This window comes from Lolium rigidum, chromosome 6, assembly GCF_022539505.1.
Source record: "Lolium rigidum isolate FL_2022 chromosome 6, APGP_CSIRO_Lrig_0.1, whole genome shotgun sequence".
In the NCBI taxonomy this organism is placed as follows: Eukaryota; Viridiplantae; Streptophyta; class Magnoliopsida; order Poales; family Poaceae; genus Lolium; species Lolium rigidum.
In genome coordinates this window covers 345135986-345150320 of record NC_061513.1, presented here as the reverse complement: position 1 = coordinate 345150320, position 14335 = coordinate 345135986, and the positions used below count along the sequence as shown (strand labels likewise).

Sequence of the window (14335 nt, the reverse complement as noted above, 5' to 3'; positions counted from 1 at the left end):
TGTGTAAAGGTGACAGTGTGTGCACCGTGTGGGTCTCTTAGGCCATATTTCACAGAATACTTACTCATTGAATGGCATAGTGAGGTGCTTATTTATATCTCTTTATGATTGCAGCATGTTGTATCACAATTTATCTATGTGCTACTCTAGTGATGTGTTATTAAAGTAGTTATTCTTCCTGCATGTGTGCAAAGGTGACAGTGCGTGCACCGTGTTAGTACTTGGTTTATGCTATGATCATGATCTCTTGTAGATTGTGGAGTTAACTATTGCTATGATAATATTGATGTGATCTATTCCTCCTACATATGCATGAAGGTGACAGTGTGCATGCTATGCTAGTACTTGGTTTAGTAGCGTTGATCTATCTTACACTAAAGGTTACTTAAACATGAGCATTATTGTGGAGCTTGTTAACTCCGGCATTGAGGGTTCGTGTAATCCTACGCAATGTGTTCATCATCCAACAAAAGTGTAGAGTATGCATTTATCTATTCTGTTATGTGATCAATGTTGAGAGTGTCCACTAGTGAAAGTGTAATCCCTAGGCCTTGTTCCTAAATACTGCTGCGTTACTACTACTGCGTTACTACTGCTTGTTTACTGTTTTACTGCGTTACTACTGCTGCAATACCACCACCATCAACTACACGCCAAGCACTTTTCTGGCACCGTTGCTACTGCTCATACTTATTCATACCACCCGTATTTCACTATCTCTTCGCCGAACTAGTGCACCTATTAGGTGTGTTGGGGACACAAGAGACTTCTTGCTTTGTGGTTGCAGGGTTGCATGAGAGGGATATCTTTGACCTCTTCCTCCCTGAGTTCGATAAACCTTGGGTATCCACTTAAGGGAAACTTGCTGCTGTTCTACAAACCTCTGCTCTTGGAGGCCCAACACTGTCTACAGGAAAGGAGGGGGAACGTAGACATCAAGCAGCAAAGTCCACACCTACCTGAGAGGGACCCCAGTGTGAGTCCACCACCTCGAGATGCTCCGTGTAAGACCGCGCCCGTTAAGCGGAACGGTACGCCGCCTAGGAAGAAAGCAAGAAAGGAGAAAGCACTGCCGCCTATTGAGAAGTTACCTTGGGAAAAAACTCCCGAGGAAAACCAGGAAGCCGTTCAGGCCGAGGTGAAATTTTTTTTGCACCGAAAGTGCCAGAGATACCTTTCGAGAAGACACTAGATCCGGTGAAAGTTGTGCGTACCGTTGAGAATCTATATGACCCTGTACCATCACCGCCATCTGACTATAGGCGTTCTATTGAAAGGTCGTATGACAAGATGATCGAGGCGACAAAACCCGTTCAATCGGGTATCAGGGAGATAAAAGGGATACACCAAGTCTACCATCTCGAACAACAACCCATTCAATCGGTCGCCCCTCTCAAGGTGTTTGACGGGAAGCCCGTTGAAAGTTCTCGACAAGACACAACCGATTACGCCTTCGCTGAACGAGCATATCAATTTGTTCAAGGGAAAGATTTGGTTGAGAATCTCAGGAAGCTACCAACATGTATGCATAACTTGCATTCGTGGTACCTTAATGCCTCAAAGGAAGGGATCGAGACTATCATGGTGCGAGTTAGGGAAGAGCACTACTTCCAGGAATACTGTGTGAACGTTGACTTCAACGAGCTTTTCCAGTTATACAATCTCCGGGCCCTCAACAAATCTATCATTACTTCCTATTGTCTGTAAGTGATTTATTTAATTTGAGAAGTCTTTAGCTCAGCTCGTTCATTATCTGCAAATTATAATCCTTTGTGCGCTATATTATGCAGATCGAAGATGCTCGAATGCAAAAGGGACGAAATCACGGACATTAGGTTCATTGACCCGCACACAATGTATGTTAAAACCATAGAAGATCCCGTCTATAACAAGGATACACCGGAGATTTTGCTAAGGTTTTTGAAGCGACAACGTGACAAAAGGCTAATAATTTGGCCTTACAACTTCGAGTGAGTCTTACTGTCTTATAACACATTATATTTTGCTCACCGTATGTCAAAATTTTAACTAATGACTTATATATATGACACTACATATTTAAACGTGCGTAGGTTTCACTTTATTCTTCTCGTCATCAATATGCAAATTGCAGAAGTTGAAGTCTTTGACTCACTAAGCAAAAAATCGGAACTATACTTGTCTTGTTATTTAATGCTCAAAAGGTAATTTTAATTCTTATCGGTTTGTTTCGTTAATTTCCTGCTATGAACTAATTGATAACTCTTTTATGCATTTTCTTTTGTCGGGCAGCGTGTGGGAAACTTTCATCAAGGAAGATAAGTCCCATGAATGGACACCGAAGCTACGATGGCGTGCGAAAGTAAGTAGTACTACCTAGGTCCACACACCTTTAATTATCATACTTGACTATTGTTTGATTGAATTATATTCTTGTAAAGAAATGCCCGCAACAACCACAAGGGACTGATCTCTGTGGATTCTACGTTTGCGAGTACATCCACTGAATTGTCGACGAGAGAATGAATAATGAAAGAAATAAAGAGGTACGAAAACAATATTCACAAATTTGTTTTCTTATCATAAGTTGTGCTGAGTTTCAGTAATAGTTGTTTCATTGTGGTTTGAATATATATATATATATACACACACACATAGCTCATGTATTCATTTGTATCTTATTCTTTTATAGTTGGCAAGAAAGCGGAACAAGCTCTCAATCGATGACCGCTTTATAGCAATAGGCGAGGAATTGGCGGGATTCTTCCTTCGGGACGTCATACCACCATTCGCAGAGTTCCACTATGAATGAAGATGTACATGTTACATATATAGTTGACTCGAAGAGTACCACTATGCTACATGTAATAGACATATATAGAGTACGCCTCGGAGAGTACCACTATGCATGAAGATCGATCTACATGCATAGTGCTTCTTAATTTGCGATCTTATGCAATTACATGTGTGTTATATTATATGCACAACCTTGCTATGCATCATCTTGATCTTCAAGTACTACCTAAACCCAAACGCGTTTCTGGTGCATCGACGCGATATGAAACAAACCGATATCCCTAAACCCCTCCAAAAACCCTAAAACTTCAATTCTCTGCCGCGGCAGAGATTCGGGCAAATTCCCTGCCGCGGGTGGGAACCTTTGGTACCGGTTCGTATTACCAACCGGTACCAAAGCTCCTTGGCCCTGAGCTCTCCTGGTGGCCCACGTGGAGGCTCCTTTTATACCGGTTCGTAAGCAACCGGTACGAAAGGGGGGGCCTTTAGTGCCGGATAATTTATACCGGTTGCTCAACCGGTACGAATGCCCCTCTGGAACCGGTATTGATGAGAGGTTTTCTACTAGTGTCTTCTCCCTTTCTAGACTTTTAGGAATATACCAGGACATTCATCCAAACCAAATAAGACATCTAGAATGAACTCTACAAGGGCCAGGGACCATTCGACATGAGTTAAGTAGTCAAAAACTAGATTGAAGACGGTGGAAACTAAAATTAAGCATAGATGGGGACCAATCCCCATACAAAGAACATATCCCCGTAAAGTATACTCGTAGCAGCAATTAGCAGGAATCACAAGTCGAGTAGAAGTTGAGATAGATCTCGTCGTGGAGTAGTCGACAAGTCGCTCTTTCTAGATCTTGGTTTGATTATGAGCTTATTTCACAAACCTCATTTTATCAACGACTTATAGTCATGCATTGTGCATGTGATGTTTATATTTACCACTCTGTTGGGTGTAACATTTGTGGAACCGTATTCCGTGAGTGTTATGCCAACGTTTTATGCACTACAATATACAATGGTGTGTTGGAGCACTACACTTGCTGCTTCACGGGTTTCATCATCGACCTTGTATTTCACTTGTCTTGATCTTTGACTTGTTGATGCCACGACCGGTGTACTTGTCGATCAGTCTTGGCTTCACATCCCTTTACTTTTGTCCTAGTAGGTTTGGGGGTCCCACTAGGAGTGTTTTTCCCATTTGTACAATAGGAGTACAGTCACGAGATCTGTCTCTATGGCTACATGTCAAAATTCTTGGGCTTCAAAATATCCACGTCTTGATCGTGGAGGAACTTTTATCTTGTGTTGGATGGCGGTCCCCTTCGCCTTGATCTTCGATGAACTTTCATGTTCTTCCGGATGGCGAGTCCCTTCGTTTTGATCATCGAGGAACTTTCATCTCTTGCCAGATTGTGAGTCCCTTCATCTGATATTCTCTCCTCTATTTTTTGAGAGGAGAGGGGATCTTTAGCGGCTCTGCAGCGGCCACGAGATTGTTTTGTCTTTTTATCCTTCGTGAGTCTTGAAGCTTGGACAAGCAAAATGATAATAACGCGCCCATCGCGATCATCCATGAGCAACTTTATTATTCGGTGCCGCCGAGACAGGTCGGCGCCGGAATCACCACGGCATGTGGCACACAACCTTTTGCGGATTACGGAACCAACGTGTCGGCGAGAGCCTTTGTCACCACTTTCCTGACCGTCTCCTCCTCCCACTTCGCACCTGACGCAGACTGCAGCAAAATAAGGGATTAATTAACAGGTTCAGTCAGCAGTAATTAAGTAGCTTGTGACATCATGGATATTTTATTTTTCATGAAAAATGTTGCCGGTCTTTTTTTTTTTTTTTGAGATAAACTGCTGCGATATATTAAACGGCACACTCAGGCGCTAACACGGATACAAGAAAGTCTGGAGGATCTTCCTCCCATACTTCACGACACTTATTCTCGCAGCTAAATCGAGCTAAACAATGCGCGACTTTGTTTCCAGTACGACGCACGTGCCTAACAGAATACTCGGCGAAGTCCTTCAGCAGCGACTTTATTTCCTCGACTAACGGTCCATGGATAGACCTGTCCACGTCGCTGCATTTGATCTTTGCCACAGCACCAAGGCAGTCAGTTTCCAACACAATCTTCGACACTCCCTTCGTCCTTGCCAACACCAGCGCTTGCTTACATGCATGGAGCTCAGTTCTTTCCGGGTCGACAGCAAGGTGGAAAAAATGGCTAATCCCAGCCTGGAATACACCATTGTGATCTCGCATGACCACGCCGCACCCTCCCGACCCGTCCTTCACCGAGAAAGCACCATCCGCATTGAGCTTTGTCCAACCTCGCTCAGGGGGAAGCCAGTGCTCCGCCACCTGCGTTGAACCCGCAATACTCGCCGGTCTGATCCCTTGCCACTCCTCGAGCAGGTAGAAAGATTTCTGAATGATCGCTCGTGGGTCCGCGATCCGTACCTCCTCTCTGGCATCATTCCTCGCCAACCACAGCTGGTAGAGAACCATGATACATACACTGAGCTCCTCCTCCTTCAAGCCCCCGAACCAGTGAAGCAGCCAGCCCTGCAAATCACGGTGGCGTCCCATGTGTCCTCTCGGCCTGCAGAGACGTAGACCGGACTGCCTGCGGGCAAGCTCCCATGTCTCCAATGAGTGCGCACACTCCCAGAACCGATGCAAGAGCGTTTCCTCCCTGTCACATACAATACACCGCACTCCACCCTTGATCCTCCTTCTCTGTAGCTCGTCCCCAACCGCCAGGCCGTTCTGTATAATCGGCCAAACGTGAATCTTCGCTTTTCCAGGGACATTTGCAGCCCAAAGGGCCAGCCACCCTCTGTGGTCATCTAGATTGGTAGACGAGCTGGGCGAACCCGATCTTGTAGCATTGAGGTGCATCTTCAGATGATATGCTGATCTTACACTGAACATCCCGTTTTTGGTGTAATTCCAAGCCAAATAGTCTTCTGTTCCAGCTCTACCCACAGGAATTTTCAGAATATCCTCAACATCAACATCGAAGAAAACCTCACGCAATTTACTCACATTCCACCCTTGGCCCCCATCAAGCAAGACCTCCTCAACCTTGCTTATCTCCACCCCTGGATTATGTCCCAGGGGCTTCATCCTACCATCTCTTGGGATCCAATTATGAGCCCAGACATCAATCTTCTTCCCATCACCCACACGCCACACTAGGCCCTCCCTTAACAGATCCCTGCCATGGATAATGCTCTTCCAAGTGAAGGATGCTGCCTTGGGACAACTTGCCGTCAAGAAGTCCCCAGTTTTGAAGTACCTTGCCTGTAGGACCCTAGCACATAGCGACGATGGGATAGTCAAAATCCGCCATGCCTGCTTCGCCAAGAGGGCCTGATTGAATACCCCATAATTCCGAAATCCCATGCCTCCTCCACGCTTGGACACACACATCCGTTCCCAACTTATCCACGGCACCTTGCGCTTTCCATCCGCAGACCCCCACCAAAACCCAGTGGCTATGGAGGTTAATTTGGAGCATGTCCTCTGTGATAATTTAAAACACCCCATCGGATAAGTCGGCACCGCATGCAACACTGATTTAATAAGAGTTTCCTTCCCCTCCATGGACAAACCCTGTCCCTTCCATCCATGCACCTTACTCCAGGACCTTTCTGGTAGATGCTTGAAAGCTCCTTCCTTAGACCGTCCCACTGCCGTTGGGAGGCCCAAGTATTTCTCCGCTAGAGCTTCGTGGCCGATCCCTAGAGTAGCTTTCAGCTGAGTCCTTTTCTCGACAGTACACCCCTTCCCAAAAAATATCGATGATTTATCTCTATTAACCTTCTGACCCGAGCTTATCTCATAAGCCCGCAGCACCTCCTTCAAAGCCGTCAGGCTCGCCTCCGTGGCTTCCAAGAATACAACGCTGTCATCGGCGAACAGCAGGTGTGTGACTGTTGGACCCTGTGATCCAAAACCCACTCCATGTATCTGCCTATCCGCCTGAGCCTTCCTAAGTAGAGCTGAGAAACCCTCCACGCAAAATAAGAACAGATATGGAGACAGGGGGTCACCTTGGCGTAAGCCCCTCGAAGGTAAGAACAGATCAGAGATGACGCCATTCAGTTTGACAGAAAATCTGGCAGATGTAGCGCACCTCATTACCATGTCAATCCAACCCCTAGCAAACCCCATCTTCCCCATCATTTGTTCCAGAAAGACCCACTCAACTCTGTCGTATGCTTTCATCATATCCAGCTTGACCGCACACAATGGTGTCTTCCTCTTTCTCTTCCTTATCGCATGTACACACTCATATGCTACCAAAACGTTATCAGTAATGAGCCTGCCCGGCACAAAAGCACTCTGTTCCTCTGATATCAGAATTGGTAGGATCCTCTTAAGCCTATTGGCAAGCACCTTAGAAGCAATCTTATAAAGGACGTTGCATAAACTGATAGGCCTAAATTGGGTCAGCAGCTCCGGATGATTTACTTTCGGTATCAGCACCAGGATTGTGTCATTGAACTCCTCAGGGCACTCCTTTCCCGACAGAAAATCTCTCACCGCCCTACAGACATGTGACTTCAGCAGAGACCAGTGCCTCTGGTAGAACAGGGCAGGCAAACCATCCTTGCCTGGAGCTTTAGTCGGACCCATCTGGAACAAGGCCCCTTCTATCTCCTCATCCGATATGCTGGCTGTAAGCCTAGAATTCATGGTGTCATCCACCGATTTGTCAATCAAACCCAATATGCTTCCACTATTAGCCGACCCCTCCGACGTGTATAACTTCTGGTAGAAGGCCAGTGCCATATCTACCATTCCTTCATTGGTAGTACACCTGGTGCCGTCGTCCCTCCGCAGCTCCTTAACCGTATTCTTGCGCTTTCTGTGAGACGCTCTATTCTGAAAGTACTTAGTGTTACGATCACCTGCCTTTAGCCATTCTTGTCGAGAGCGCTGTCTATACATGATCTCCTCCTTCTCATACAGATCGTGGAGCTTCGCCTCTATTTCTTTGGTTTCCGCCGACGAGCCCGAAACTAGCTGCTCAACCTTGGCCGCCTCTAGTTTTCCCCTCAGCACTTTTAGCTCGGCCTGTACCGAACCAAATGTATCGAAACTCCATCTCTTCATATCCCTGGACATAGCTTGCAGCCTGTCCCACAACCCCATAATACCAGAATCAGCAGTATGGTTACTGTTCCATGCCTCCTGTATCATACTGTCGTATCCATCATGCTTCGTCCACATTTCTTCGAACATGAATCCTCGCTGCTGCCCTGGCCTCCGTCTCGGCGCTGTCGCCACAGTACGGATAATCAGGGCCAGATGATCCGACTCCTCCGTCACCACATGCTCCACCTGTACATCAGGGAAGAGACCCAGAAAAGACGCCGTGGCCACACCCCTATCCAACCTGACTTGCACATTTGCCTCGCCCTCCCTTCTGTTATTCCATGTGTAAGTATAACCCTTATACCCCAAATCAGTGAGTTCACAGTCCATCAAACATTCCCGGAATGCTAGCATTTGTCCCTCATTTCTAGGATTCCCACCGAGCTGTTCGTCATGGTGTAACACTTCATTAAAGTCACCCGCACAAATCCATGGGAGGTCGTCCTGCCGCCTCAAATATCTGAGCGCTTCCCATGTTCTATGTCGCAGTTCTGTCCTTGGCTCGCCGTAGATTCCAGTGAATCTCCAGGTCTTGCCCTCATGAGCAATTTTTGCATCAATGTAGTACTGACACCACGGACGAACAGACACATCCACTCCCTCTCTCCACCATAGCGCCAAACCACCCGACCTTCCCACACAGTCCACTGCCACTCCATTCTGAAAACCCAGACTCCACTTCAACCTGTTCATCGCCTTTGCTTTCTTTTTTGTTTCAGAGAGAAAAACCACCATTGGGTTGTAGGATCTGATCAGATCCCGCAGTTCGCCTACTGCCGCGTCCAACCCCAAACCACGGCAGTTAAGGCCAAGGAGACTCATTGTTCTCGGCGGCCCTGCGCTGCAGGGTCCGCCGCTGGGTCTTCGAGCCGATCAAACACCGAGCCACTCCTCTGTCCCTCCTCCTCTTGCCCATTGAGACGATCAAACACAGAGTTAACCCTCTGTCTTTTGCCAGCAGAGCCCGACGCCTCCTCTCCAACCACTTGTACCGGCACCGGCATCCACACCATCTTGGAGCTTCTTTTCTTGGACTGGTGTACGCCCGTAGCCGCCTGATGCCCTCCCTTCTTAGACGGATCATCAGTCTTCCTAGGCCGCCTAACATAAGTGCCTGCCTGGTTCTTTCGCTGCTTAGAGCCCAGTGGCTCTCCCACAGCAGCTTGATCCCTCACCGGCGCATTCTGCCTCCTTCCCGGGCTGTTATTTTCCCCTTCATCCGATCTAACCGCCCTCTCGCCAGTGCGAGAAGAGCTAGAGAAGGAATAATCATTAAACAGGTTCCTTCTTGGAGGCACATCCCTTACAGTCGCTTCACCCCTGTACCTGTACTCTGTTCCCACCGATCTGCTGGTGTAGCTGCTCGATGAGACCGACGGTCGAGCCACAGGTGGTGGTCTTTGATTACGCCTTGGCGAAGCTCTCAACCACCCTCCCCATTGCTGAACTTCTTCCTTCTCTGCCTTACAGGTACCCTCGGGGTGCACCAGCCGCCCACAATCGAAGCAGAAGTGCGGCACCTTTTCATATTTTAGATCAAACCACGTGCCTTCCCCCTCTTCATTGTCCTGCCTGAGACAAACACCTCTCGGCAAAGGCTGATCAACCTTCACCGCCACCCGGATACGAAGATCCTTTCCCCACGCCAGACCATCCTCGTCCGTCTCCACACTAATGAACTTCCCAATCCAATCACCAATAAGTTCACCATAAGCTCTATTCATCATATCCATGGGCAGATCAAGAACATGTGCCCACATCTCCAACTCATCAAATACCATATCCGACGGCCTAATGGCACCATCGAATTTCTTCAGTAGGACGACATTAAAGTCAAATTGCCATGGCCCTCCCTTCATCACATGTCTATAATCACCCTCAGACGAAAATTTTACCACGAACCTGTTGTCTCCAATCTCCCTGAACGTCGCTGAGTGGTGAAGACCCCATGCCCGGTGCAAAGCCCTCTCCAGGGCACCGATCACCAATTTGCGCGGCGAGCACACCTTGCCCACCGCCGCCCATCTGGGATGGAAAATGTTGCCGGTCAACGTACGTAATTGAGTCACAAATCTGATTGGTTCGTTGACAATTCGATCAGTAGCGGGTGACATCATGGGTTGTGCTCAAAGATTCGTTTTACAATTCTCATGTAACCTGCTATGCGAAGCTGGCACGCAGGCATGCTTAGTTCTTTTTAGAGTGACACGTTGACGCATGCGTTCAACGTAAAGGTTAGTGAAATGATGCCACGTGCCAGTAACATATGATCAAACTGAAAAGTGCTAATCCATGCTTATTCTATTAAGTCAAGCCAAGTAAACTTTTTATCATATTTCTTAGATAAATCTATTAATTATTCTACAGGTATCATATAAAAATATGTTTAGATATTTTCGTATACAGACAATGGTACCACACATGTTTTAGAACACGGTACCTTTCAGTCGTACTAATACTTGTAATGATAAGCTGACTGGTTAAGAACTAAATTGTACTGTACCTTGAGGTGCAATGTCAGGCTTGCTCGATGAGGCCCGTCGTCGGTTCTCATAGACACCAGGCTGACGTCTTCCCCTATCTGCTCTTTCAGACACTGCAGCGTCCTGAGCACTGTGTCCGTCGTGTTGCTGTGCGCCGGCCTCATCCCGATCTTCACGGTGCAAATCTCCCCGCTCTGATCGCCGTCCGCCATCGTTATCTGGATCTCGACCTGCTCACCGGCCTCGGCCTTGTCTTCCTCGGCGCTGGCGTCGCTGGTGGTGCGCTGGGCCAGCTGCGCCTGGAGTGCTTGGTTCTTCTCCTCGAGGTCGGAGACCTTGGACTTGAGAGAGTACAGGTACTCCCTCGCAATGATCAGTATCGACGTCTTGTCCTTCTACAGCCAGAGGGAGAAGATTGACGCAAATTAAACATCGTTAATTAGTCAATGAACCAGTAGTAGCTAGTCTTGATAGAATTATAATTTTGCATGAAAATTAACCTTGGACCCGGGAGGGAGGACGGTCCTGAGGGCTTGAAAGCTGTCGTTGAGCTTCTCCCGACGCTTGCGTTCGGAGATCATGTGCTGCAGCTGGTTTCCCGACGACTCGGCCACCGGCGACATCTGCTGCTGCTGCTGTTGGTAATAGTACTGCTGATTCTGCTGTTGCTGGGTGTACCTCATCGCCGTGTGCATCTTTTCAAGGGCCGACATGGCCGTCTTGAACATCCTCTGCCCGCATGCCGGCTTCGTCAGCCTTCGCCGGGGGGAGAGATGCTGTTCGTAGCGCCTGAACGCGCTCGCCCTCGTCGACATCCCACTAGGCGCCATTGCGGCCGGCGCGTCGTGGAAGCCGGCGACGTACTGGTCGTCGTAAGGGAGCACCACTCCGGGTTCCATGAAGGAGGAGACCTCGGGGAACTGGAGGCCAGCCGGGGCCGCGAGGACGTGCGGCGCCGTGGAGCTGATCTCCGGGCTGCAGGAGAGCGAGGCGGAGCGGAAGGAGGTGGAGGCGGAGGAGGAGGAGGAGGGGAAGCTGCAGGAAGCGGCGGCGGGGTTCGAAGGGAGGAAGTCCAAGTCGTCCCCGACGGAGCTGATATCGCCGGAATGGACGGAGCCGCCGTACGCTGTCGGCTCTACGTCGTCCAAGTTCATTTGCATCCTGATCTGCAAGTTCCCACACACCAAAGTTAGAGGCTCCACGTACTGGCCACATGATCTGGTATTCCGGTGCATGCATGCACAAAATTAATCGACATGATCGAACTCATTCTTGCCTGGTTGAGGTGTTGCTGAATCTGTGAGTTGAGGAGCAGTTCATGCTGCTCCTCCTCCTCCCTGTACTGCGACGCTGATGGGGCGTAGCTGCACGCACAAATCAAGAGCACGTAATCAGGATGAGATGAGTTGATCATACTCCGTGTACTACTACAGAGCTCCCAAAGAATTTCTCCTAGTCTTGATACTACTACAGAGCTCGGGAAGAATTTCTCTAGGCTTGTTAATTTAAAGTCGACTCTTCGAATCTTCCGTTTAAAACTAAGTAGAGGCACCTAGGATGCACCTGGCAGCGTAGCCGCACATGTACCCGATGTTGCCGCCGGCGCCGGCGCTGTTCCAGGCGTCGCCATGGAACCAGCTGCTGCGGTCCATATGTAGCCGCCTACCCGGATGATTGATTTAGTCGGGTCTTGGTCAGCTGGATTTGGTGGGGCACCAACTCGTAAGTATCAAACAGGTGGGTTTAGATCATGAGATATTCCTAGCTAGTGGAAAAGATGCATACTACTACGAGGAAGCCGGTGTGTGCCTGTGTGGGGTTGTGATGATGGAGGCGATGGAGCAAGTATTTATAGGATGGTCGTGCAGGGCTACGTGCTGCTGTGCCACTTGCTAGACTAGGTAATTCCACTAGCTTGCAGTTTATCTGATGACGTACGATGCTGCTAGAGTCACCAATATCTCGAGACCTGGCAATAACAAGATGGGTCTAGTCCACGGTCCTCCGTTTGGCCGGAATTTATCAGCTTTTAGGCGTTTGATTGGTCTATGGAGGAAGCAGGGGGTGGGATCTTAACTTTCCCAGTAACTTCTCACTTTGTAATCTGCACACAAAAAAATCTTAATTAGGCATCGCTTGGTTATATATCTATCCGGTTTTTGGTTCTTTATAGGGGTGAAGAAAAAGGGAGTTGTAAATCATTTCTCTTTTGGGCAACTTCTTACAACCTTTTGTTAGGATGATCTCCACGTGACCGATCCCAACGGATCGGTCACGAGTCCTTGACCTCGTCCGCGCCCTGATCGGGGGTGTCCAACTCTCTTATGGTTGGTGGGCCCCTGTGACCTGCGCTATATAAAGAGGTGGGGGCCGGGGCACACGGTACGAGGTTCACCGCGCCGCCAGTCACCCCACCGACATTCCCTACCGATCTAGGGTTAGCGCAGTGCTCACGGGAAGCTCTGCCACCGCCGCCACCGCACGCTCACGCCACTCGCGCCGTCGCCATGGACAACGGCTCGAGCTCCTCCTCGAAGGGAGAAGGTTTGTCTCCCACACCCCTCTCGATCTCTCTCCGATCTTGCAGTATACATATAGATATAGTGTCTACCCGCACTGATGCTACTCTAGTCGATCTAGCAAAGTAAACATTGGTATCAGAGCAACTCTAGATGTAGTTCTCGTGTTTATTTTTTCGGGTAGAAAAGAAAGAAGAGAAATCCTAGATCCTCCCTGATGCAAAGAAAAGTATACCGGCCGAGGCCCTCGGGCTCGCCGGCAAAGTTAGCGCCGCCGCAAGGCCGCGCCGCCCCTCTCGATCCCGATGCGCATCGGCAAGCCGAGGCATCGGGAAGAAGGGCCACTCCACTTGCGCAAGCGAGGCGGGGCAAAGAAAAGAAAATGCTCACCGTGCTTACCGTGCTGTCGTTCACGGTCGCCGGCAAAGAAAAGGGAACCCCTCTGCGCCTTTTGACGGTGGTGCGCTCACCCTAGGGTGCACGCGCCGCCGGCAAAGGGGACAGGGAGGCTCCGCTGCTGCTGCTGTAAGTCCACTCGCCATGGCCGTCGTTTTGGTGGTGGAAGTAGCAAGGTACAGAGGAAAAGAAAAGGGCGGGCGGCGCCGTCGGCCAGCCGACAGCAGCCACACAGCCTCGTCTTGGACGAGCGCGCGGGAGGCTGCTGCGGGGCGCGACTGCGTGCCGCCGTCGCCGGCAGAGAGCGCCGGGCGGGGCGAGCCAACGGCTCTCCGCCACCGCCGCCGGACCCAACAGAGAAGAGAGACAGGGGCTCGGGGGAGAAGTGTTTTAGGGTTAGGGTTTTTCGGCCATTTGGCCGTTTTTTATACCCAGCGAAAGTAAAGGGCAGCCGACGGATCGAATCCGACGGCCAGGAGTGCCTCCGCGTGGGCACCGTGTGCGGGCCGCGGGCGGGCCGGAGGAAGGCCGCGGCAGCAGGCCGCGTTAGCAGGCCGCGCTGCGTGCGGGCCGCGTCTGCTGGCCGCGTGGGCGCCGCGCCTGCCAGCCGTGTAGGCGGCGCGTTGCTACGCGTCGCTCGCCGCGTGCGGGCCGCGTGGGCCACGACAGTAACAGTCAGTTTTACAGTTTTGCACAGTTTTATTAAATTACAGAGGCATTTTTAGGCAGTTTTAGGTCATTTTTGGCCAAAATTTTGTCTAGTTTTTTCTGAATAAATAGGACCAACGAAATATTTGTTCAGAAATTAAAAAGTAAAGGAAATACCTCTGAAAAGTTCAAAGTTTAAAGTTTAAAATTCACAGTTTCCACTGCAAATAGCAATGATATGTGCATTTATCTCTATTTCTGCCCAACGGTGATATAGTTTTATTTGCATTAAAAGTTGCATGTTTTAATTCGGACCAACGTTGGATTATAA

At 49.2% G+C, this 14335-nt stretch overlaps 1 protein-coding gene across 1 annotated transcript; it reads right to left on the bottom strand.

Annotated features, from left to right (window-relative positions):
- Nucleotides 1–4437: 4437 nt before the first annotated feature.
- On the bottom strand, nt 4438–12093 carry LOC124664912 (putative transcription factor bHLH041). Its single transcript, XM_047202329.1, has 5 exons — nt 12005–12093; nt 11718–11805; nt 10942–11607; nt 10462–10836; nt 4438–4518 (listed from the first exon to the last, which is right to left on the bottom strand). The coding sequence occupies exons 1-5, from the start codon at nt 12091–12093 to the stop codon at nt 4438–4440; spliced, it is 1299 nt and encodes a 432-aa protein (XP_047058285.1).
- Between the last annotated feature and the right edge of the window lie 2242 nt (nt 12094–14335).